Source organism: Pseudorasbora parva, chromosome 14 (assembly GCF_024679245.1).
Source record: "Pseudorasbora parva isolate DD20220531a chromosome 14, ASM2467924v1, whole genome shotgun sequence".
In the NCBI taxonomy this organism is placed as follows: Eukaryota; Metazoa; Chordata; class Actinopteri; order Cypriniformes; family Gobionidae; genus Pseudorasbora; species Pseudorasbora parva.
This window is the reverse complement of record NC_090185.1, coordinates 17,329,850-17,354,841: the sequence shown is the minus strand read 5'-3', so window position 1 is coordinate 17,354,841 and position 24,992 is coordinate 17,329,850. Positions and strand designations below refer to the sequence as shown.

General features: G+C 37.6%; 2 protein-coding genes across 4 annotated transcripts in view; one reads left to right on the top strand and one right to left on the bottom strand.

The window, feature by feature from the left end:
- LOC137040237 (R3H domain-containing protein 1) overlaps window positions 1-22,730 on the bottom strand; it is a 45,994-nt gene extending 23,264 nt beyond the window's left edge. Inside the window, 5 exon segments of the mRNA XM_067415703.1 lie at window positions 3,266-3,352; window positions 4,081-4,116; window positions 5,505-5,712; window positions 6,820-7,006; window positions 22,607-22,730. Of these exon segments, the coding sequence (XP_067271804.1) occupies window positions 3,266-3,352; window positions 4,081-4,116; window positions 5,505-5,681 (300 nt within the window). The 5' untranslated portion in view covers window positions 5,682-5,712; window positions 6,820-7,006; window positions 22,607-22,730.
- A 479-nt stretch (window positions 22,731-23,209) lies between these two features.
- zranb3 (zinc finger, RAN-binding domain containing 3) overlaps window positions 23,210-24,992 on the top strand; it is a 71,267-nt gene continuing 69,484 nt past the window's right edge. Inside the window, exons 1-3 of one of the 3 annotated variants that reach the window (XM_067415700.1) lie at window positions 23,210-23,254; window positions 23,495-23,610; window positions 23,752-23,901. In XM_067415700.1, coding sequence (XP_067271801.1) covers window positions 23,759-23,901 — 143 coding nt within the window. In that variant the 5' untranslated portion in view covers window positions 23,210-23,254; window positions 23,495-23,610; window positions 23,752-23,758. Of the gene's footprint in view, window positions 23,255-23,312; window positions 23,611-23,751; window positions 23,902-24,992 lie in introns of those variants that run through there. The other 2 variants (XM_067415702.1, XM_067415701.1) reach the window with 2 other exon arrangements.

The window sequence follows — 24,992 nt, the reverse complement described above, 5'->3', positions numbered from 1 at the left end:
TTCAATCTCTAAAATTGAAGAAGACTTGAAATATTGCCTATTTTAAGCCAATTCTTAAAGCTTAACTCATCATGGTCACCATTTACTTCTATTTTACTGGAAAAGGGCAGTTTGACGGAGTATTATATACAGTAAGTTTGGATTTTTAAAATGACAGGTTTCATTTATGGGTCCTTTTACGTTCGTTACAAATCGTTAGGCACCGTTTCCCGTGCTCTGCCTTTTCTCTTCACTCTTCTTCAAGGAAGAAAGAACAACCTGAATTAACTGTCGAGCACCCTGAATGAGGACAAAAATGTCACGCTACACGAAGGACGGCAAGAGAAGACGAATGGACAGATCGTGAATGAGCAGGTTGTGAAGGGGGGGGGGGGGATAGGTACAGAGAGATGAGAAAAGTCTATGAATAGAGACCCTCTTCCTCTGGGAGGAAGTCTCGTTCACTCGTTCAAGGACGCAAACCTGATTAAGGACATTTATTCGTCTTTCAGACGGTTCGTCCACAAAGACCTTGAGTCCTTTTCTTCCTCACCTGCTCTTACACTACATGACTTCCGATTAAAATAAGAAGAAACGCAGACGATAGTTTCACAAAAACGTCTTTAAAAAGCAAGGTTATCAAATGACATCAACACTGTCTGTTTTTTTGTATTCATCATACAGATCTATTCTCTGAAATATTATACATTATTGACATTTATAAAACAATAATTGAAAACTAAAATGCAAGACCACAATGAGTATGATCTGCACATGCAACGGATTTTGTTTACATCACAAATGTTACATAACTAATAATGATTAAAAAAAACAATAAAAAAAAAAACAATATATGCTTTACTTACCATTTACCTTTAAGGCTACCATCATTTTTTATATTTAGTAAATAAATAGATCTAGAAAATGAACGGTGCCTGTTAGGATTTATTTATTTATTCAAGTAACATTGTGTGTGTGTATATATATATATATATATATATATATATATATATATATATATATATATATATAAATAAACAAAAATATTTGTAAAGATTCATGTTGGCACCTAAACACTGCACTATTGCGAAAAAAGTTATTAACTGTGATATGCGATTAAATTATACAACCCTTTTTACAAAATACCTATTTTCGCAGCTCCCCATCAATAACCTCCCTATGAAATAACCAAACGCAAAAAGAAAGTTGCAGTCTCGTGTACAAAGAGCTGATGGTGCTGACCGCCTGCAGCGAGCTCTGGTTTTCCTAATAGCGGCTCTGAGCTGCACACTAACCTAATAAATAGAACAAAAATGGGGTTTGGATAAGAACAGGCAATTATAGCAATCCACTGAGCAAGGCAGCTGAGACAGGAAAATTGTATTTGGTATAGATGATGGATGAATGCAATCCTGCGCTGGGGACGCGCACACGCGCACCTTTAATAAACGCACAGCTCTATTAAACGTGCACACACGCGATCGACTCGCGTAAGCGTCTTTATAACTAAGAGCAGCGCTGATGTTTTGACAGCGTTATTGATGTGGGATGCACCGGAGCAAGGACAGCGCTTCATCGGTTTGATCATAGCCTGCGTGCTTTGCCACGAAGCCCCTAAGGAGAATGATGATGAAAAATATATAAGACGAGAGAAAAAATTATAGTTCAGTGTTTTTGTGTTCTGCCGCAAATGTCGCAAAACTACATTTGCTCACAATTTTTTTTAATACTGTTTATTTGCAAATTTTGAAAATCTCTCGCAAAACTACTGCACTCTTCGAGAAACTTTGCGTTCTCTGGTAAAACTATTGCGTTCCCCCGAGAAATGTTGTGGTCTCTCATGAAACTATTGTGTTCCCTGATAAATGTTGCATTCTTTTGCAAATCTTTTGCGTTCCATAAAAAACTTTGCGTTCTTTAAAAAAATAGTAACCCGAGAAAGTTTGCGTTCTCTCGTAAAACTATTGCGTTCCCCCTAGAAATTTTGCATTCTCTCATAAAACTATTGCGTTCCCCCGAGAAATTTTGCGTTCTCTCGTAAAACTATTGAGTTCCCCCTAGAAATTTAGCATTCTCTCATAAAACTTTTGCGTTCCCCTGAGAAATGTTGCGTTCTCTCGTAAAACTATTGCGTTCCCCTGAGAAATTTTGCGTTCTCTCGTGAAATTTTGAGTTCTCTCGTAAAACGATTGCGTTCCCCTGAGAAATGTTGTTCTCTCGAGAAATTTTGCGTCCTCTCGTAAAACTATTGCGTTCCCCTGAGAAATTTTGCGTTCTCTCGAGAAATTTTGCATTCTCTCGTAAAACTATTGCATTCCCCCGAGAAATTTTGCATTCTCTCGTAAAACTATTGCGTTCCCCTGAGAAATTTTGCGTTCTCTCGTGAAATTTTGAGTTCTCTCGTAAAACGATTGTGTTCCCCTGAGAAATTTAGTGTTCTCTCGAGAAATTTTGCATTCTCTCGTAAAACTATTGCATTCCCCCGAGAAATTTTGCATTCTCTCGTAAAACTATTGTGTTCCCCTGAGAAATTTTGCGTTCTCTCATGAAATTTTGCGTTCTCTAGTAAAACTATTGCATTCCCTGAGAGATATTGTATCTTTTGCAAAACTATTGTTAACCAATACATTTTTTATTTCCTCGTATTGCATTCCCCCGAGAAATGTTGTGTTCTCTCGTAAATCTATGGCAGTCCCTCAGAAATTTAGCATTTTCTCGCAAAACTATTGCATTTACGCATCATGTAAAGACGGTACTCTTTTACATAAAGTTAATGCTATTAAATATCTTGGTGTATGGCTTGATTCTGATCTTTCTTTCAAATCACATATTAATCATGGTTTACGCAAAGTCAACACTGGCATTAGTGCTTTATATCGATATCAGAATTGTTTTTCATATATTGTTCATAAGAAACTTATTTCTCAACTAATATTTCCATCTTTTGATACTTGTGATGTGGTTTATCAAACGGCATTACATACTTTTGCATTCTCCGATAAATTTTGCGTTCCCTCGTAAAACTATTGCGTTCCTCAAGAAACGTTGCATTGTCTTGCATAATTCTCATATTTTCTCACAAAACTGTTGCGTTCCTCGAGAAACTTTGCGTTTGCTCGCGAAAGCACTAAAATATAGTTTAGTGGGGCTTCATACTGTAAAGTATGCATGCTATTTTTATTTTTAAATAGTATGTGAATTATTAAAGTAAAGTAAGTCATATGACCTAAAAAGTAAGGAGTATTCTATTCCGAACACACACACAAACACACGCACACGCGTTTACCTGTTCGTGTGGCAGTTCTCGGAGCGGAGGCGGAGATGGTTCCTCACACACCGCCAAGCTGCGAACTAACTTTAACTTGCCGTTGGACTGAAGGAGAGTAACCATGGTTACCAAAAAGTCTGGCACTCATTTGCAAAAAAACTGTCCAACAACGCATGACTAAAAATATACAAGCACCATTTTGCAACATCTCAGGAGACTTTTCAGAGCTCTGGGAGGGGTCTGTGTTAATTAGAGGCATGTTTATTAAAACCAATGCTTATATAACCACATCTGAAACCCCTGAAAGTCTGAAAATCTCAAATGTACAAAAACACACACAAAAAAACCTGAAAACAAGCACTTGGACAGTTTTTCTTTGTAAATCTTTTTTTTTTTTTTAAATAATAATAAACACGAGAGCCAATTTCTTGCAGGCAATGTCAAAACAACTAAAAAATACACAATGCACAAACTCAACGTAATCACAAAAACAGATTGGCTGTCCAAAATGCAGTGATAAACCAGTATCAAGAGCAGAGCAGATTTCGGCACTGTGAGAAAATCTCCAGAGGAGGCGCTTGGGTCTTACAACCCCCCCGGTATCTTGGTTCATTCTGGAAAAGTGCTAAACGCAGCATCCCCCCTAAGCACATTTATTATTCTTTACTGACTCGAGCAGGGGCTTTTATTCCCACAATGCCCTGTCGAACTCTCTCTCTCTCTTTTTCCTCGCAAGGCACACAGATTGCAGGCAAACAAAACAACCACCAAAATCCAAAAAAACAAAAAAAAAAACAAAAAGCAAATCAACTCATGCTGTGATCATACCGTACCTTGGACCGTTTAATACTCTGTGCTGATTGGCCGAGCTGTTGATAATCAGAAAAAAAAGGGAGGAAATTTGACCATGTTATTAAATATTTAAATTTTTTATCAACGTATATAATGCTTTAAAATGCATTATATATGATTATATATATATATATATATATTAACTATAATACATTAATTTAAATAATAAATATTTGACATTGTAACCATTGAAGATGAAGTAATTTTACTCTACTAATGTCACCACTAATAAAAAATAAATAAATAGATGCATTAAATTGATCAAAAGCAGCGATGCCAGTAATCCGTTACTCTAATCTGCCTACTGAGTAATCTAATGCGTTACTATTTCCAATCCAGTAATCAGATTAAAATAACTTGTAACTTAAGTCACTGTGAGTTACTATTTTAGTCATTTTCCTTAGTAAAAAATGAAAAATATATATTTTTGCTTTTTCTTGCATCTCTGGGAGAGTATTTTTTCAGGAAATATTGTTTAATTTTAAATTAAAATGTCAGCAGATACTTTGTTGACGTTACTGTTAAAAATGCACTTCCGATAAAGTGAGTGTTGGCAAAAACGGTCGTCATTTCTATGTTGAGGCGGCAGGGGTGTTGTCGGCAACTGCTGAATGTAAATAATAAAGTAACTTGTAATCTTACTTAGTTACTTTTTTAAATCAAGTAATCTGTAAAGTAACTAAATTACTTTTAAAAGGAGTAATCAGTAATCAGGTTACTTTTTATCTTTTAAGTAACTGTGGCAACACTGATCAAAAGTGACATTAAAGACATTTATAAATGTTACAAAAGATTTCTATTTCAAATAAATGCTTTTCTTTTTTTTTATATATATATTAAATTAATTCAACACATCACCCAGTACTGTAAATTTACAGCAAATTCAGAAGGTCAAAAAGTTGAGTTGTGCATGTTATTGCAGGTAATATATCGTTAAAGGAGTGTGTGCACCAGTGAAGCAGTTAATTGTGCAGGAAAGGAGAGAGAAATGAACAATGAGAGGAATAGAGCTGAGATCAGCATGTGTTTCAATGCACCTGGCCACTGCCCTTTCTCAATGCACCAAGAGCAGATGGTGGCAAAGTCACACACACACATGCACGCGCTCACACACCCTGAGGGTTTGCAGATAAACCAGCAGGATTTCAGGTGCAGATTAACTGTCCTTCCTCTCTTTCCTGGCATTAGCCAATCACACGCCAGCTTGGATCCGATTGGCTGATTTTACTCATCTTGTGGGCTTATCTCTGTCTTTAAGCAGATAAATTGGGATAATAGAAACCACGACAACTCAGTGGTCGTTAACATCCCATAAGTCATTAGCAAGAGGCTACAATCTCATTTCCTGTTTGTTTTGGACTGTATTACCCATAATGCACTGTTTGAGGTGCGTCAGCACATTTACCTGAGTTTGATGGGAGGAACTTTGGTCTGTCACACACTCCTGGGTGTGCGTGCCGTTGTTCTGGGGCGTGTGCTGGGGGTCGTTGAGGGTCGCGGGCGGGTCGGCCATGTGCGGCCCGTCACTCTCCAGAACCTTCATAACGTCACAACTTCTGGTGTCCAGAGAAGATTCAGACATTATCCTCAGACGCAAGGCCGAAAATCACCACCTGTGAGAGAAAAAGACACTGGTGATTTAAGTGACAGTGTAATTATGTTGATTTCAACTTTTGGTGTTAAAATTACTGGTTCTTTAGTAAATTGATGTAAAATTTGTAACGATTTACACAGTTTGGGAGAAATTATGAATTCTGCAATGCCAATGGCTCACCTCATGAATATTAATGATATATGAAGCTGCTTCGTAACCTTCCTTGAATGTGCAGTCATGTAGCCTAATTATTATTCATTTCCCATAGTAGTATTCGTTAATTAGCCAGCTGACTAGCGCCCAATTATCATCATATGCCTTTGGGCCAATCAGTTAAACCTTCAGGCATTTATTCATAGATAAATTTGCACCTCTAGTTAATTTGATGTGAATAAAATTGAGGTTGCAAACTTAAAGCATGTCATACAAAATGTTCTAGATAGTTTCTGTAGGACTCAATTCGGTACTTAACTAAAAGTATTAGTTCATAAAAACGATTAATCATAAGTTTAATTGCATGTTGACGTTGATTCATAACTTTTCTGGAACGCGCAGTCACAAACGTATTAATATTCAGGAGGCATTCATTCTACTATCCTACCATTGTAGGATTCGTAATTTCGCTCATGAATAATAATTAGTTGCCAACATCCCAACTAGAATTGAGTGATCACGTATACAACGTAATATTCACACGCCAAACCATCTACTTTGAACAATTTATAAATCTGATTTGTTTACGTAAAAAAGCCAAGCAGGGCAGGCTAGTCAAAAAAGAAACGCTAAAAAGAAAGAACAATAGGTTGAAACTTTGAAGTAAGTTGTTTAGATTGTAAATATTTGCATAAACGTAAACTTTTTAATACTTTTTTGATATCAATATTGAGATTTTCACTGGTTATCCTCCATAACTAATTTGACGTAAATGAAAACAAGATTGTCAAAGTTTTTTTTTTGAAAAAAAGACGCATTTACCCAACTATATATTCTTCAAATGACAAAACTGTTGAAATCTAGGTACGTGAAAGCCAATTTGGTAGCTTTGTTTTTAAATATAATATTTTGGAACTTTGTTTATTAGTAAATGCATTTGCATAAACAACATGAGTGCGAATGTTGGTGTTACCGGCTGTGCTGTTTTCAGGACTGGGCAGGAACCTTAGGGAGCGTAGGACCCTGGGGCCTCCGGAGGCAGCGGGGCGGACTGAGAGACGGACAGGGGGCAGCAGCAGTCCCATGACCCCCGTCACCAGCGCTTGGGTCGGGTCGCCAAGCCACGGCTCACGCACACGCTCCGCATCACCCTCGGACACCTGTCACACACACACAAGGACAGAGGTCAGGGGGTCAAATACGGCGAGGTCAAAAGGTCAGGGACGCATGGATACAGTAGCATCCGTGAGGGAGGACTGAACTTGTGTGTGAGTTGTTTGACGGGAAGTCTAAAAGGTCTTTCGGGAGCAGAAGCACTGCAGTGCTTTTATAAATGTGTCAGGGTGGTGACATGAATACGGAGAACAGACTGTGCCGCAGAGAAACAAGGACATTAAAATACACTGAGAGGAAGTCACATTCAACGCCAAACCTTATACACAAGAAGCATTTCAACTCCTTACTCAATTTAAAAGTATAGTCTGTTGATTGGAATATAGTCGTTTTTGGACTCAAATTCAGTATGACTAGTTTTAGCTCAGGCATAGGCCTTGTGATGTCGCATCTTTAACCTTCCTATGTAGGACAATCACTTTGTTTGAAAGATTTCTTGAGATAAGCCCTATTTATTTTCAAACTGAGAAATTCCATACATCATAGTCAGAAAGAAAGACTTAAAGAAGAAAAAGCGAGTGACATTTGGTACAGTACTTGTCAAGGCGAATAAGTATTGACCAAATTTGTAACAAATCCTAGTGTCACAAACAATTACCACTGGTATCAACTCAACAAGAGTTGCGAAACACCGCTATTACGACAAGTTCAACACAATCCTACTTTTATAATGCCAACTTAATTTGACTGGAGAAATTGGAAATCCAACAATGAAGAACCACTAGAATGTGTAGTACCAAATTAATACAGGTAGCAAAAATTATGAATCCTTCTGTGACAAATGATTGGCATCGTTGTTTAAATGCACCACAAATGGCGAAATCACAAATCCTAAGACAAATGTTTAGTAGTACCAAATCTGAAAAAAAAACTCATTATGAATGATTATCATAAGTAGTAAAAAAACAAAAAACAAACAAAAAAACGATTTATGATATTTTTTTACATTGTACTTACTCAAATAAGTTCTATTAATTAACTACATGCACTTACTATAAAGATACTTAGTGACATCTTGAAATAAAGTGTTACCCAAAAAGGTTACAATACAGTTGATGGATCAAGAAATGTATGAATATTAAATAGGTCAATGTTTCATAATCTTCCCAGGTTCCATTTTTAATATTAATTAATACTTCATATATTAATCATTCAAGCCTTCACCATAGTAGGATTATTTGTTTGTTCATTCCCACGTAACATTCAATGCTACTATGAACACTTATTAGTATCACTAGTCATTTTAGTGCTTTATTTGATTGTAGTTAGCTGTCAAGTTAACATTTCTAGTTTTCATTTAGTTTAGGTTTTCCCATCTAAAACTTATAACATTTCAGCTTTGTTTCATTTAACAATTAATTTTATTCAAATTCATTTTAATTAATGACAGCCAACTCAAAACAGATGACCAAATTACAAATCCCACTAGTAAATATTTAGTTCATTCAAATTATTTGGTGTTCTGATAAGTCAAGAAAATAATGAATATTAATTAGTTGTTTCATAACAATCATATAATGTTAAAGGTCAAGTCTATTTACTCACCCTCAAGTTGTTCATGTTGGTAACCAGTTGACGCTAGCCATTGACTTCTATAGTATTGTTTCCCCCACTATGGAAGTCAATTTGACTAGCAAATTTCTTCAAAATATTATTTTGTTTTGTGTTCAACAGAAGACAGAAGCTCACACAGGTTTGGAACAAATGAGTGAGTAAGTGATGACAACAATTTTTGGGGGTGAACTATCCCTTTTAAGTAACGCCTTGACAGCAGTAGGATGAATTCATTCAAGCTTCTGTCTGAATGAACTGAACATAAGGGCCAGTGCTCGCCCGGGCATTAATGACCCAAAAACACCCAGCCTCCAACCCCCCACACCCTTCATCCCGACACCGCCAATCTAGAAACCTGCGCCAAGTGGCGACCCACCATATATCTCGAGGTCAAATGGGCATAACCTGACTCAGTAATCCCGCCAAGTACGCCAACTGGGTCCAAATACACAGTCCTGCTAGCGATTTAGGTTGTTAAAACCATCAGAGATGCAGCATACCATGAAACACACACACACACTGATCAAAATTCAAGGGATTAGCATCACACACGATTTGACAGTAACGCAGGTGGCGGCACTGACAAGAACAGGTGGGTATGACCACACACAAGCACAAATACAAAAGCTGTCATCCAAACAGCCAGACGGTCCCTCAGAATTATCCGGGACCATGCCATGACTTTTCCGTGAGTGTCTGAGCACAGGGTCACTGGCATTATCCCACATCACCGCAGGAAGTAGGAGTGGATAATGTGTCTCTTGATCTTCTTTGGGCTCAAAACGGACCATTCTGGGGCGCAGGGACAAAGGGCGCCACAATTGCGCACCAACTGACGCTTTCAAGGACAATTATGACTTATGAGAGCGCTTTTCCTCCCACACATGGATTAAAACACCTACTGTTGGCAGGAATTACACGAGCGCTGTTCATAAATATCCAAGCATCTCTCTTGCTGCGGGCTAATCTCAGCGCTGCCGTAGCTTTTCCTCTGAACACGGCGTTTATGTCGAGGTGAAGTGAAATATACGAATCTGCATTTCAAAATACGCCCTTCACCGCAACTGCCCTCCCCTCCTGCACGAACAACAGTTTTCGCTCCATATTCAATAAGTTCTTCCGAGCATCACTAGAGAGAAAAGGCTCCCCGCGGACCTCAGCGGCTGTATATTTTCACAAACTTGACAGTACAGATGTCCGAGTTTGACGCAGGAGGATTAAAAAAAAAGAGGAAATCAACCACCGCAGAAACACAAACACACCGGCTGTCTCTCAAAAACTACACAGCTGACTACCTAGACAGCATTTTTGGGTATAATTGGTGTTTCCAGTCAATTGATGCTCAAGAATAACATCTGTTGTCCAAAAAAAAAAAAAACCTGTCTTTGCTAAGTATGATGACTCAAAATGTTGTCTAGATAGGTAGCATTGTGGATATGATATCTAAAATTGCCCATATATGCTTTCTAGCTAGGTAGCTCACTAGGTACAAACCCCTTCAAAAAAAGTCAATGTCTCATCAGGTAAAAAACTGAAATACTGCTGTCTACGTAGGCACCTTACATAATTTACAATATATGACGCTCAAAAATGTTGCCGTGTTAGACAGCTCACTAGGTACTGTTGTCGAGGTAAGATTTTGATGCCCGAAAATGCAGTCTAGAAAGTCAGATAACCAGATCTCAGCAACCCAAATGCTCTTTAGTAGGGGTACAATTCCGACAATGGCTGTCTAGAAAGGCAGTGCACAACGTTGTCTAGGTTGTTTAAGGCCATCTAGGTAGTCAGCTCGCTAGATACATATATTTCTCACTTGGTTTAATGCCAAAAAATGCTGTGTAGGTAGGACGCTCACTTGGTACAATGCCCAAAACTGCTGTCTAGGAAAGTAGCGCACTAAGTATGATGCCCACAATTGCTGCCTAGGCAAACAGGTAATACGCTTTTGATGCTTGAAAATGCATTCTAGGTAGGCGACTCAAAAGGTATAATGACCTAAAATGCATCCAGCTCACTAGATGGCCGAAAATGCTGTCTGTGTAGGCGTATAACAAGGTTTTACATTCATATTTATGCATTTTGCAGAAAATGATGCCCAGAACTGCTACTTAGGCAGCACAAAGGGTATAATGCTCTAAATGCATCCGGTGAAGGCAGCTCACAAGGATTTATGGCAAAAAATTCTGTCTAGGAAGGTAGCGCACTAAGTATGATGCACGCAGTTGCTGTCTAGGCAAACAGTTAATAAGCGTTTGATGCCTGAAAATGCCGTCTAGGTGGGTGTCTCAATTGGTATAATGTCCTAAAATGCATCTAGGAAACCAGTTCACTAGATTTTATGGCCAAAATTGCTGTCTGGGTAGGCGTATAACTTACATTTATGCATTTAGACAAAACAATTATGCTCAAAGCCCACCAATGACGTCTAGGCAAACGATTAATAAGCTTCTGATGCCCAACAATGCAGTTGAGGTAGGCTGCTCACTAGGTATTATGCCCCCAAAAATGCTGTCTAGGAAGCAAGTGCACTAATTGTGATGCTCACAAATGCTGTTAATAAGCTTTTGATGCCCACAAATGGCATCTAAGTAGGAATCTCACTAGGTACGATGCCCCAAAATGCTGTCAAGGTAGTTTACTCGGTTTTGAGACCATCATCATGCCACTAAATCTGTGACGAACACAGACTTTATTCAGACAAAATTAAAACATCAGCCTACAAACAAACAAATACCACTTCCATTTAATTATTTTCATTTTTTTTTCATTTTGTCTCAACAAACTACAAAAAATAAGACACACAAACTTTCACAAAAATAGATGCAGTAGAAAGATCATCTCGCTTTAACCTTGTTGTCGGAGACAATAAAGCCTATACGTAATTTACCATTCTCAATTATTAATCACCATATTTCAGAAAGCAACGAGCACTTACCCTCCTGACAAAAGAAGCGCACCACCGCGCCGGGCTCCAGGCTACACATATTTCACTTCAGCCCTGTTTTAGACTAATATGCAAATGGCCCTTATTTCTGGATAAAAGCGTTGCTAATGGTTTTCCCTCCTTTTTTCCTCCTCCCGTCACAATCCGTGTTCTCAGTGTGTGGCCGCTGTCACAGTCGAGCTATTCTTCTCCTCTCCTCTCCTCATCAGTTCATTTACACGATTCGCCACATTAACGATATTAGCCGGGATGCCTTCGGCTGTAATTTACACCGACACAAACACCCAGCTTTCCGCTGATAGCCGCCTCAGGCGCTTTTTTAAATTATAAAATAGAGCAATTATGAGAATGTCATTACAAAGTGTGCACGCACACACACGCACACACACAAGCAGAGAGTGCGATTTGCTGACACGGAAATTTAGTCACAATGAATTTAACCAAGGTTTAGAGTTAAGATGGAAAAACTAATTTAGATTATTTTATCACCTATGCTTCTTGCAAATATTTATTTAAAGACCAATCTCAAAATTACATTTTTTCAAACAGCTTCATTGTAAAAAATAAACATTTTAACTATTTTATTCAAGTTTCTTTTACTTCTTTACGCATTTATTTTTTACCTTCACCTCAATTAAAAAGAGCTCGGGAAAAAACAAAAAACATCAGCATGCAAATCAACACGTTTATGACTTCACACACACACACACCTGCCTGTCGTTCATGATCCGCTGCTCGGCTCACATCATTAGTTTCCATAGCAGACTGAGTGCCATCAAACGGAGCGCGCTCAGTGCAGCTCTGCTCTCCTCCGTCTGAGCGTGGAGCATTCGCGTACCTGCCCAAAGCCATCGCTGCCGCAATCCTTCCTGATTCTCCTCTCTCTCTCTCACGCACACACACTCTCCGCCAAATCAACAGCTGGCCTTTGTGATGTCACCCCTCCCCTGGCCAATCAGAACGCCCTGAGGGCTGGGTGCAGTATGTCAGCGCTAAGCAGGGCTCCACCCTCGAGAGCCAATCAGATGGCCCCTGTGGACCGGAGAGAGAGGCAGACGGCAAAGACACACACACACACACACACACACACACACACACATACGACCAACTGTGGCGAAGTGCCACTGTGGGACAGTCTGTCAGGGTAGGAGCACGCCAGCACTGCAAATCCACCTTATTCGTTTGCAAAGGGTGCATGTAAGCTACCCATCGAACTCAGTGCCGCAGAGCACACACGCCCTACTTAAAATGATGTCCCCTTGTGCCTCAAATCTCCACATTTCTGTGCACATTTTTGCAATAAAAGAATACCTGGTGATTAGGTAGAGGTAGAGGGTGGTTAGGGTAGACGCCCCGATTTAACAAGCAAACGCCCTTTCCATTGCTGACTGACGCCGCGACATGAGGTCATCAGGAAAAGTGGGTCACGGAAAACAATTTGCGAGTTACTGTTGTAATGACGCCCCAAAACAAGGGCAGAAAGAAAAATGGCTTCGAATATATGAACGAAAGGTTAATTACAGTCAAACAAACGTGCATTCAGGCTAAACAATTCCAAACAAATGTAACAAAATGCTGTCTTACACAAGAAAAGTTTGACACCCACATTACGTTCTGTAGGTAGCTCATTGGGTATAACACCAAAATTGATGTCTAAATAGGGAGCTCACTAGGTTATCCCCAAAAAAGCTGTCTAGATAAGGAGATATCTAGGTAATAAATAACAATAAATGCCATTATGTAGGGGGCTCACTAGCTTTGATAGCCAACATTTTTTTTATAGATTGGGAGCTCACTAGATTTGATCCCCAAAAATACTGTTTAGATGGGGAGGTAACCAGTTAAAATGTCCATAAATCAGATCTAGGCATTAGCTTTGATGCCCAAAAATGCCGTCTAGATTGCGAGCTCACTACGTTTGAAACCCAAAATGCGGCCTAGATTGGCTTCGATCCCCAAACATGTCTAGATAGGGAAATAACTAGGTAAATAACCATAAATTACATTTATAAAGGGGACTCTCTAGCTTTGATGGGCAAAAATGCTGTCTAGATAAGGAGCTCACTAGGTTTAATCCCAAAAATGTTGTCTAGATGGCGAGGCAACCAGGTAAAGTGCCCATAAAGTCCATTTATTCATTTATGTAGGGGGTTCACTGGCTTTGATGGCCAAAAATGCTGTCTAAAAAAGGAGCTAACTAGGTAAAATGCCCATTAACACTGTCTAGGTAGGCAGTTTACTAGGTTTTACCTTCCAAATGCTGCCTATGATGACAGGTAACTGCGATTTATGCCATAATTTCTGTCTATTTAGGCAGTTCATGTCCAAGTATATGTCTATAAGGTGCTCACTAGGTTTAATGGCAGAATTGTTGCATAGGTAGGCAGCTCACTAAGTTTGATGTCTAAATATGCTGTGTAGGTAGAGAGTTGACTAAGAATTACGTTTAAAAAAAAATGCAAGCTTGGTAGGAAGTTCACACGATTTGATTCCCAAAAAAGCTGTCTAGATAGGGAGGTCTGAAGGTTTCACCCCAAAAAATACTGCCTATGAAGACCGCTAACTAGGATTTATGCCCAAATTTAGTCTACTCAGGCAGTTCGCTAAATATCTGTCTAGATAGGGAGTTAATTAGGTTTAATGCCAGAAATGCTGTCTAGGTAGGCAGCTCACTAGGTCTGAGGTTTAAAAATGCTGTCTAGGTAGGGAGCTGACAAAGTATGCTGGCAAAAAAGCCGCCAAAGTAGTCAGCTTTCTTGCTCCGTTTGATGCCCAGAATGTCATCAAGGTAGGAAACTCACTAGGTATGATGCTAAAAAAAACGCAGACTAGGTAGACAATTCAAACCAAGCATGGTTCCAGACAAAACAATATATCCAGAAAAGGCTACAAATTAACAAACAATCATGATCTTGACGTGATGGTGACTGACTGCGAAAACAAGTACCGCCGATTTCGCTGTAGAAAAAGGAAGAAAAGTCGAACTGACAGTTGCACAAAGCCAGTCAAGTTAAAGTAAAACTCTCCATTCACCAAGCGGCTCCTTTCAGTGAAAGAGAAAATCTGCAAAAATTCCAGTTAAACGGCGCATTACATGCGTCTCATTTGCATAACAAAAGACCAGAGGGGGGAGGACTGGCACTGCTGGCTAATTGTAGCCCAAGATGCCGTTAGCCTGCGGAGGAAATGTGACAGCCGTTTATTCTGTTTTCCCCCTGACGGTGTCCGCAAGCACGGTGGGAATAGCCTCGGGATAAGGGTCGGGATTTGCAGACACCTTCTAATAAGCATGTTGGGGGCAGGGACAGTTAGTGTTGTGCTTTTTGGACTAGCTTGACCAAGAAACGTTACCTATGCAAAACAACATGAATAAATAAAAAATATATGGATTACTGAAGCAGCAGAGACAGCGGGAGGTAGCACAGTAGTAATTTGTATTGGATATTATCTCATTAGGGAGAAATGTCCAGCTCCACGCTGATTACCGAAAGAGAGAACAGGTCAATAACTCTGTAGCGCCCCAAAATACCACAGCACCATAATTCACCAAACTAGTCATTATTCTCGTTAATACGTATGGAAGAGAGAAGGTCTGCTTTCCACCGGCTTTTCCAGCCATGTAAGAACAGAATGAGAAAACGTGTTGACATTTAAAGGTGACCGGTCACAACGGTCATTTCTTTGGTCTAGGTGACACTTCTGGGCAGCTCTGAGGCCTGGATTCATCCGAGAAAAATTAGTCGACAAGAGTTTTGTGGAAATCTGGACTTAAGGCGCTCTCAAGGTGATAACAAATCTTACCCTAAAAAAACATGTTCCTGTGTTCTCGCTTTAGAGTCACAGTACTTATTGGGTGAACAGGGCGCAGAGGGTGAACGGGTTACATTCAAGATGTTGACTGATTTTTATCCAAAAGCATAAAAGGTCGTCTTTGATTCCCATTCCATTTAACTGAGTAACATTGTTTGCTCTTTCACACAAACGTCTGTCTTATAGGTTCAATGTACTTTTTGGATGAACAAGGTGCACAGGGTAAACAGGTACCAATTCTAGATGATATCATATATTTAATCAAAAGCATAACCAGGTGATCTTGACCTCTTTTGAGCACCAATTCAATCAAAGTACAGTACAATCACTAATACAAAAATCCAGCTCTAAGTGCACATTGCTTTTTGGGTGAACATGAAACACAGGGTGAAAAGGTAACATTTAAAATTATAACTAATATTTTGCCAAAATACCTATCAAGATGATATGGACACCAATTTAGCTATTTGTATCACTCTACTCTCATTATAAAGGTGATTATAGCCTCTTTTGGGCATCAATTGAATTGTACTCTCATTAAAGTTTGATTCAACATTCACATTACTTTTTGGGTGAACAGGGCACACATGGTGAAAAGGTAACGTTCAAAAAAATAACTAATATTTTGCTAAAAACTTATCAAAGGGATTAAGGTACACTCTAAAAAATGCTGGGTTAAAAACAACCCAAGTTGGGTTGAGAATGCACCGACCCAACAATTGGGTTGTTTTAACCCAATGGTTGAGTTGTTCTTACCCAGCAATTGGGTTGTCTTAAGCAACATTTAACCCAACCACTGGGTTAAAACAACTCAACCACTGGGTTAAAACAACTCAACCACTGGGTTAAAACAACTCAACCATTGGGTTAAAACAACTCAACCACTGGGTTAAAACAACTCAACCATTGGGTTAAAACAACTCAACCATTGGGTTAAAACAACTCAACCATTGGGTTAAAACAACTCAATTGTTGGGTCTGTGTATTTTCAACCTAACTTGGGTTGTTTTTAACCCAGCATTTTTTAGAGTGTATATATTGGACGCCAACTAAACTTTATATCACTCCATAACACAAACTTCTACTCTACATTCAGGGTGCAAAAGGTAACATTCAAAATGATAGCTAATATTTTGCCAAAAACTTATCAAGGTATTATCATAGCTTATTTCGGACACCAATTTAGCAATATATCACTCTAATCTCATTAAAATAAGTGATATACCTAATATTTTGCGAAAAAAAAAAAGTGATTATGGCATCTTTTTGACACCAATTTGATTCAACAGTACACTCCTTAACACAAACGTCCAGCTTTAAATACACATAACTTATTGGGTGAACAGGGTGCAGAGGGTGAATGGGTAATGTTCAAAATGACAGACAAAAATGTAACAAATTAATAATGATCTCCTTTGGACACCAGTTCAACTGCATTTCACAGCACTAGTTTAATTTCTTAACCCAAATGGCAGTTGCTGGTTGAACTGAGAGCACAAGCACCTTCTAGGTAAAAAGTCATTAAGTAAAAGTCATCTCATTGTCTATAATGAATGCGGTGCTGCAGAATGAAGTGATGCTCAGGTGAAAGGGGGGTGAGGGGCACGCAGGTGAGAATCCTCCTGTGGTGATGCAGATGAGCTTGTACGAACAGGAGCTCGTGGATCATTCCTTACCGCAGCGCCTCTCGCGCACAAACATTAATATTCGGCGTGACAGAAACAGGCCGGCGGCACAGGAAACCAGGACGCCTAACAATATACCGCATGAGTGTTTAAAAATATATATAAATAAAATAACAGCTGAACAATAGCAAAGTCAAAAAGAACCCCAGCGTGAGACTATGCATCATGTCAGCGCTTTACAAGAAAAATTAAGTTCATGTACCAGATACAGGTTATATATTGTTTGGCTCCAAGAAATTTGAATGGTCAAATATCTGGATTTTAAATGCAAAATGCTGCAGATTATAATAGCAGTGATATCACTGATGTGACCTTGAGTTGTCACAGTAATTGGGCTGCACGGTACGCAATAGTCAGGATGTGCGATGCCAAGTCGATTGTAGCTGATCTGTTACGTACGGACCAGGCACCATGGTTTGAAACTCACATGATTCTTGTATTAATTCAAAAGTTTAAAATGATCTTTTACACTTTTTTTAGGTCCTGTCAGTTTAAACATTCAAATGATTAAGCCAAATTGAGCGCAAGAAGACAAGTCGCGTATGCCTTACAAGAACGTAAACAATTGAGAAAGAAAATGGATGCGTACCATTGTATTGGATCTGTGCATTCGCTCTTAAAGTGACAGCTGCCTAATATTCCTACTGATGTTTGTTAATCAATAGTTAAACTAACAACAAAGTACAAAGGGAAAATCACTTTTGTAGCTTTAACAAAGAAAAATGTAATTAATTTATACAGTGAAGATGCAGTGTTATTTTACATTTGATTATTCAATGTACCTGAATTAGGGATGTCACTCTGGTACTTCGGTACCAAGTTGTTAGTCAAATTTAGAAAATTTTACAATATCAGCATTTATGTAGTACCAATATTTGGTATCCACTAATAGACAGCTGCTTTCAGTCGCTTCCGTGTATATCTAAGCGCAGGGCTCCAGACTGTAGCCGGTATATATTAGTGTCTGTGAACTTTTTGCGCTTTAGTGGTTAATAAACAGAATTGCATGCATCTTGCGGAAGAACATTACAACCCCTGTTCTGTCGGTTTGTCCTACCACCCATTAACAGTAGATAGCACAAATTGACAGCAAAAAATGCTACCTATCAAATTGAACTACCAGCATCATATTCATGTAATTTGAGGCTTTATCAATATCCATACCTACCCCTAGCCTTAAAACTATGTAAATATAAAAAATATATATATATATTGATGTGGCATTCCCAGTAAACCCTGGTAGGACAATCTGACGGGTCTAAAATAGTCCCAATATAAATAGTACCATAATGATTCAGGGTAAGACAAAAACACGGTTTAGAAAATGGATTCATGTTGTACACTCATTATATAATTTTTTTAAATCTTGAACACAAAGAAAGTTATAGACAGTAGCTTTAAGTATTAAAAGGTTTATTCAGCATTGTCTTCTCCACCGTGTTCTAGGGCAGTGGTTTTCAAACTTTTTTTAAAGCGACCCTCTTTTTTTTTGTCGCGACCCATATAGGCCTACAACCATTTATATTCAAATAAGTCAAGCCAAGCATAACAATACTTGTATACAATGGGCCATTTGACTGTATCCTCCATTAAACCACTAGGTGGCACAAATATTCAGCTCAGCACTTTTCCACACAACTGCTTTTGTTCCTTGATGCGTTCGCAACGCAAAGTTGATTCTGCACTAATTTGGTATCTAGGCATATCTATGGGACGCTAATTAACTGGTTAACTGTTAACCAACAAGACTTTTGAAAGAGAGAGAAAAACACAGGTAAGTCACGTATAAGTTGCATTTGATTGCATTCATAATAATACCAGTAGGCTAAATAAAGGGAAATATTGTACTACAAACATAGGTTATTTTAGTTCCCCTCGCTCCACAACAAATCCTTTAAATTTAACGGTATTCAGAACAGAAGGCTATAACTATATAAAGTCAAAACGAAATAATTTAATGAGGAACTGAAAGTAACCAGCGTTAGACTCACGCAGCCTAACTCCCTCATTCGATCCAAATGTTTCCATATTGGTGATAAATTTAAAAGCTAAACCATTATGTATTATAGGCTTTGTTTCCTTAACTCGCGTCCCAATATTGATGGGAAAAAATCATCCTCTTCACATGCGCAAAAATGTGCTTGAGAAATTGCACTCATACGCATACTAGATTTGATGGCTGAGTGCGGGCGGTAGCTACTCGTGTGTGTGTGTGGATTTCGGGAGAATAAAACTATTTGCATGACCACAGCAAAATAAAAAAATCTAAAAAGAAAACATCTAGAAAAAAATAAAATGTTATAAAATAAAAACAAATTACAGTTGGAGGCAGAGTAGCTAACACGTTTTTGCCGCGTTGTGCAATGTAACCAATATTGGTTAAACAAAGCCGATACAACAAATGTTTATTTCTAGAACGCAATGGCCAAACAGATTCATTTAAGAGAAAAATCCCCTCACCGCTCAAGAGTTTTTGTGCAGTGCTGAATTCTGTATGCTGACAAATACTTTGATTATAACAAAGAAAGTTTAGACATTATAAAAAAAAAGATTCATTGTGCAGTCATTTTTATGGCTAACAGAGCTTTGTGAGATCGCGTTGAACTGAGATGAGAGCTTTTTTGGAATTATGAGCCCACTTTGCGCGTATTCTGCCACGCCAAACCACGCAGAAAAAAAACTATTTATACTTGTATGCGGCGAGGAGCGGGACAAAACATGAATGTTGCGAGCGGGTCTCTACTTGGAAACACCTCAGCAGCAGTGCTCATGCTGAATGGCACGAAGTGTTGGCTACTACTGGCTATTTAAACTGAGCTGTGTAAGTTTTTATATATTAGGTTGGCTATTTTATTTTGATAATGAACTGGCTATGATGTCAAGTTTGCAATGCCATCACAGTTCGCATGTTGTGTGCGCGTGATCGAGGCGCCAGTGCAAAAGAGCAGAGGAAACAAATAAAATCTGTAATAGTCATACATAAGAGAAGGACATTATTTAAAATAGCAAAAGTGTTTACTTACATTGTGCTATAAAATAGCCTAAAGAAAACAAGATTTGCTTTCTGTCTTCTGGATTTCCGTTCCGTGAACTTGTTTGGAGGAGTGTCACGCCTCACGATAATGAACCAGTCAGCAGCAACTGTCACACATTTCTTTTCCTTTTTTTTGTTAATCTGTTAATTATTTAAGTCAATATATATTTCATGTATTTATTTATTTTATATAGGCCTATAGAATGATTTTATGAAAAAATATATATTTTAATTTTTTTAATGTAAGCTAACTCAATTTTTCTTAATTGTCCTGGCTACCCATTTTTTAAGTCTCGCGACCCACCCGAGGGTCGCGACCCAGGGTGTGAAAACCACTGTTCCTCAAATAAAGAGTCAAGCGGTCATGAATCAGTGAATCGTTCAATGATTCGGATCACCAATGTCACGTGATTTCAGCAGTTTGCCAGTTTGACCGTTTGAATCTTTATTTGAGGAACACAGAAGAGAAGACAATGCTGAATAAAGTCCGAAAAAAAGCTGAAAATTCTTTCGATGCTTCAAGAGATTCTAATTGACTAACTGATGACACATATGAACTACTTTGATGATGTTTTTATTCCCTTTCTGAACATGGACAGTATAGTGTGCATAGACTGCATATGCTCTGGGACTAAAATATAAAATATCTTAAACTGTGTTCCGATGATGAACGGAGGTCTTACGGGTGAGGAACGGAATTAGGGTGAGTCATTAATTACATAAATTTCATTTTTGGGCAAACTAACCCTGTACATGTTCTGCATCTGTGTGAATGAATGGGGCAGACAAGCATTTGCCACACACACACACACACACACACACACACACACACACACACACACACACACACACACACACACACTGCCTTGTCACTAAGAGGACATAAATGCAAAAACTTCACCTCTAGAGCTGCTCTGGTGTCACTTCATGAGCATTTAGCGTTTCATTAGAGAAAACTATTGTCATATCATTACCACAGAAACTCAAAGCCCTTCACAGCAACCCGTCAAAATAAAAGTTCAATTTAACTTGAAGAAATTGACAGAAATATATTAGGCTACTGTTGTACAGTAGATTTAAATTCACCTCAATTTACTTATAATTCTAACACTAATAATAATAGTTATTATTAAAATTATTATTATGATAATTAGGTGTGCATAGAGAGTTGCTTATTTTTCACTTGATCATTTTTTGTTATAAATGTTTACTCTTAAAATGCATGTAGCCTTTAAATGTTTTTAAAAAATCATGTGGATGAGAAATCCGAAAAAAAAATTATTTACAATTATTCCTTATTTAGCAACTAAGAAATTAAGAAAAAAACTAAAACATTTAAATAGTGGATGTAAATTTGTCAAGCAACAATCTAGAAATTTCCCCGATTCCAATACATTTATTAGTATATCTTTATTTAGTTAAAGTTGCACTATGTAACTTTTCCGTCCGCTAAAGGTCGCCTATTCAAAACAAAGGTGTAGTTTGATTGTAGGCCTAGTTTAGTTGTGTACTATATTGGGACATGTATTCTTCACCTCAAGGACTCAAGCAGAAATCAATTTCATGGATGCGATTATTAATGTTACTGTAGTATGAAGCGGAGCAGACCCGAATGTTGTGGAAGCTGAACAAGGCCGCTGGAGTGATTGTTAATAAGATGAACGCAACACGCGCCTTGCGAGCAACCAACTTTTATTATGAAATTGACAAGCGACTCCCTCACACGTCCGGTTCCTTGGTTCAATTAGCAATTTTCTCACGATTTACAAATAATAAAGCACTCAACTGAACAAAATATGTAACACTAGCCTAGTGTTTTTCAGATATTTTACTGAAAAAAATTTACATTGGTGCACCTTTAACAATTTATATTGTCTATACTATACTAAAGCCAACATTGATATTAGCATCAAAACATTTGAAATAGCATTGATTGTACCATACTATCTGCAGTATATTGTATGTATACTGTGTATAGTGTGCATATGCATTGAATACCAGGATCATCTATTACATTTGCCAAAAACATTAAGTTATTGTCTTGACACATCTCCTCCTGGTGGTTTCTCACCAGCAAAGGCCCTTGTTATGAATGAAGCCTAGAGCTTCATAAACCTACAAAGATCAACCCCTAAAGCTACAAAAACACATCAGCACTAAAACGACATGAAATGATAATAACTAAAGCATATCAAAGCATGCACATATCTGTGATCTATACACATGCATGTTTATTTACTCTTCATGTGGCTGATCTCTCCTTGGCCCTGATATACAAGATCATTTCTCACGTTCACTTCAAATATATGAGGAGTAAAACACACAGGCTGTTTATAAAACACACTTTGACACTAAAAATACATATTGTCAGTCCTCCGAGGCTGATATTTGCTTTGAAATCATTACAATAAGATTAAAACACTGAGGTGTGTTAGCACACATGGTAACGCTAAATGAGTTTAAACACACATACAGGTTTTCCAGACCATTTAAATTCACGGGAATAACACCAAAAATCGTGATATTCAAGGGTAAGGGTGGTAATGTACACGAGGCTTACCTGTAAGATAGATAGACGAATAAATATTTAAAGAAATGAAGAGAAATAATGAGTCTAATGGCTGCTAAAGGCTGAAGTCAAAGCTGTCGGTCTGTCAGCGGCATTGAAGACAAAATACTCAAACACCTGGAAGGGAAAATACATTTAAAGCCGGTGAACTAGCAAAATTATACCAAAAGAGGGCGCAGAGTGGCTCAAGAATGCGGAAAAAATACAATATTTTTGGTCATAAATTATTCAAAAAACATTATTATATATTTATAGCGTAACACTTTATTATTATAATTTAGGCAAATAAAATTTAAATATTTTTATTTTAAATCTAAAAATACATTTTATTTTAAACGCTTTATTATAAACAATTTAATAGAGTAAAATAATTATTTTAATTTAAAGGCGAATACGATTCAAATATCTCAAAATTCATAAACTAAACATGATTAATAGTAACTATGTCTTTATTAAACTGGTTGAAAGTGCAAACTTTTCCTTTTGAATCTGACAAAGATGCTTTTTAAAGCACGTGACATGAGATTAACCAATCGGTGATCAGCACTCGCGTCCCGGAAGCACTGCCATCTTTCAACTCTTCTCCGCTCTAGGTTTTGTTGATATTTCTAAGATCCGCAGAAGGGTGAAAGAACCCCAGTGAGTGGCATTTACTCTTATAACTTACTATATTTGATTACAAATACACTTTTGCCCTTGTTAAAAAAAATAGGAGAACGTCGAGGCACATTGACTTAAAAAACGTACACATTTGAAGATGCCAGACACACTCAATCGTTAGTTGACAGTAACATTTCTTATACGCCAACATATTATCAGTAACAAAAAAAATAACAAATATCATTTTGACTACATATATATATATCGTTTCATTTCCAGCAAACTTGCCACTCGTCGCGTAGATATGACGCACAGCGTGTTTTGTGACGCAACTCACTGTATTGCCGCGAAATGTCAAATCCTGGCAGTAGGGGTTTAGAAATGATCGTCTCATAGTGAGTATGAATAAGTAATGCTGCAGTAACATTATGATGTATTAGTTTTGTCTTCTTAATGTGGATAATTTAGTAAACTACAAACCACAATGCATCTGAGTTAATTTTATGAATCTTTCTGCATGCGTTTGTAATATACAGACACAGTATGAAAACAATGAGAAGTCAAGTCAAAGCAGCTCCAGGGCCCCATGGCAAGGATGCACTTCAACTCCTTCCACAGAAACTGCAGGAAAAGCTGATGGCCTTCCAGAGGGAGGGTATCTGTTTTGCCTTATCAAGGGATGGACGGTCAGTTTACTTCTTTATATTGTAAACTTTGTATTATGTGAATCTGTTTTCCCTTCCATTTTTTTTTCTGTTTTTGTTGTTGTTGTTGTTGCTCCTCATCATCAATTTGTTTCGTCTTGATGTCTATTCTTTATCCCAAAGTGTATCAATATAAAACAAATGAGGTGAACCAAGATTGAAACTTTCACCTTATAAATGAGTAGCACTTTTATGAATGTTCATCTTTAGATACAAATAAATAAAATGTTAAGACAAATCTCAAATGTATGCATATGTAACCTGTATACAAACAGTGGCGGTCAAAAGTTTGGAATAATTTTGATTCTTCTTCTTTTTTTTTTAATGTTTTTGAATGCTCACCAAGGCTGAGTTTACATTTTAAATTGTAATAATATTTCACAATATTACTGTTTTTACTGCGTTTTTTTATCAGTAAATACAGAAGAGACTTTTTTCAAAAATATTTAATTTAATAATATTAGAATTTTGACCAGTGGTGTAAATATTGCCATGCATATAAATACATGATAATAATATTCAACAATCTTGATGTAGTGGCCTTATTATTTTTCATAAATCTTAATTAACCAATATTTCATTTCAGTTCACCAATTAAAAATAGTTTGGCTTAATGCACAAACAATTTTGCAAAAAGTAATATATAGTTTGTGATGTATTCGTATTTAAATAATATGTTTACTCTCTAAAAAAACTTTTTTATACCAATCAAAAACCTCCTTGTCAGATTTATTTATGATAGGACATGAAACGAGGATCTGTCGATTCAACATCATTACTGCAAAAGACATTATTTTGGTTCAGATTAAATCATAACCTTTGAAAGTCAGAAAGCAGAAAGATCTTTTTTTTGTGTAATTTTAAGTGAACTATTTTACTTGAACATTTTAGGTATTTTATTCTCAAAATTTGAATTCACTAATATCTTAAAATGTACACTGATGAGCCCAAACATAAAGAACAGTCACAGGTGAAGCGAATATCGTGATCATGTTCTAACAAGGCCACATATTAAAGTCTGGGGTAGATTAGATGTAGGCAAGCAATCAGTTTTCGTAAATCAATGTGTTGGA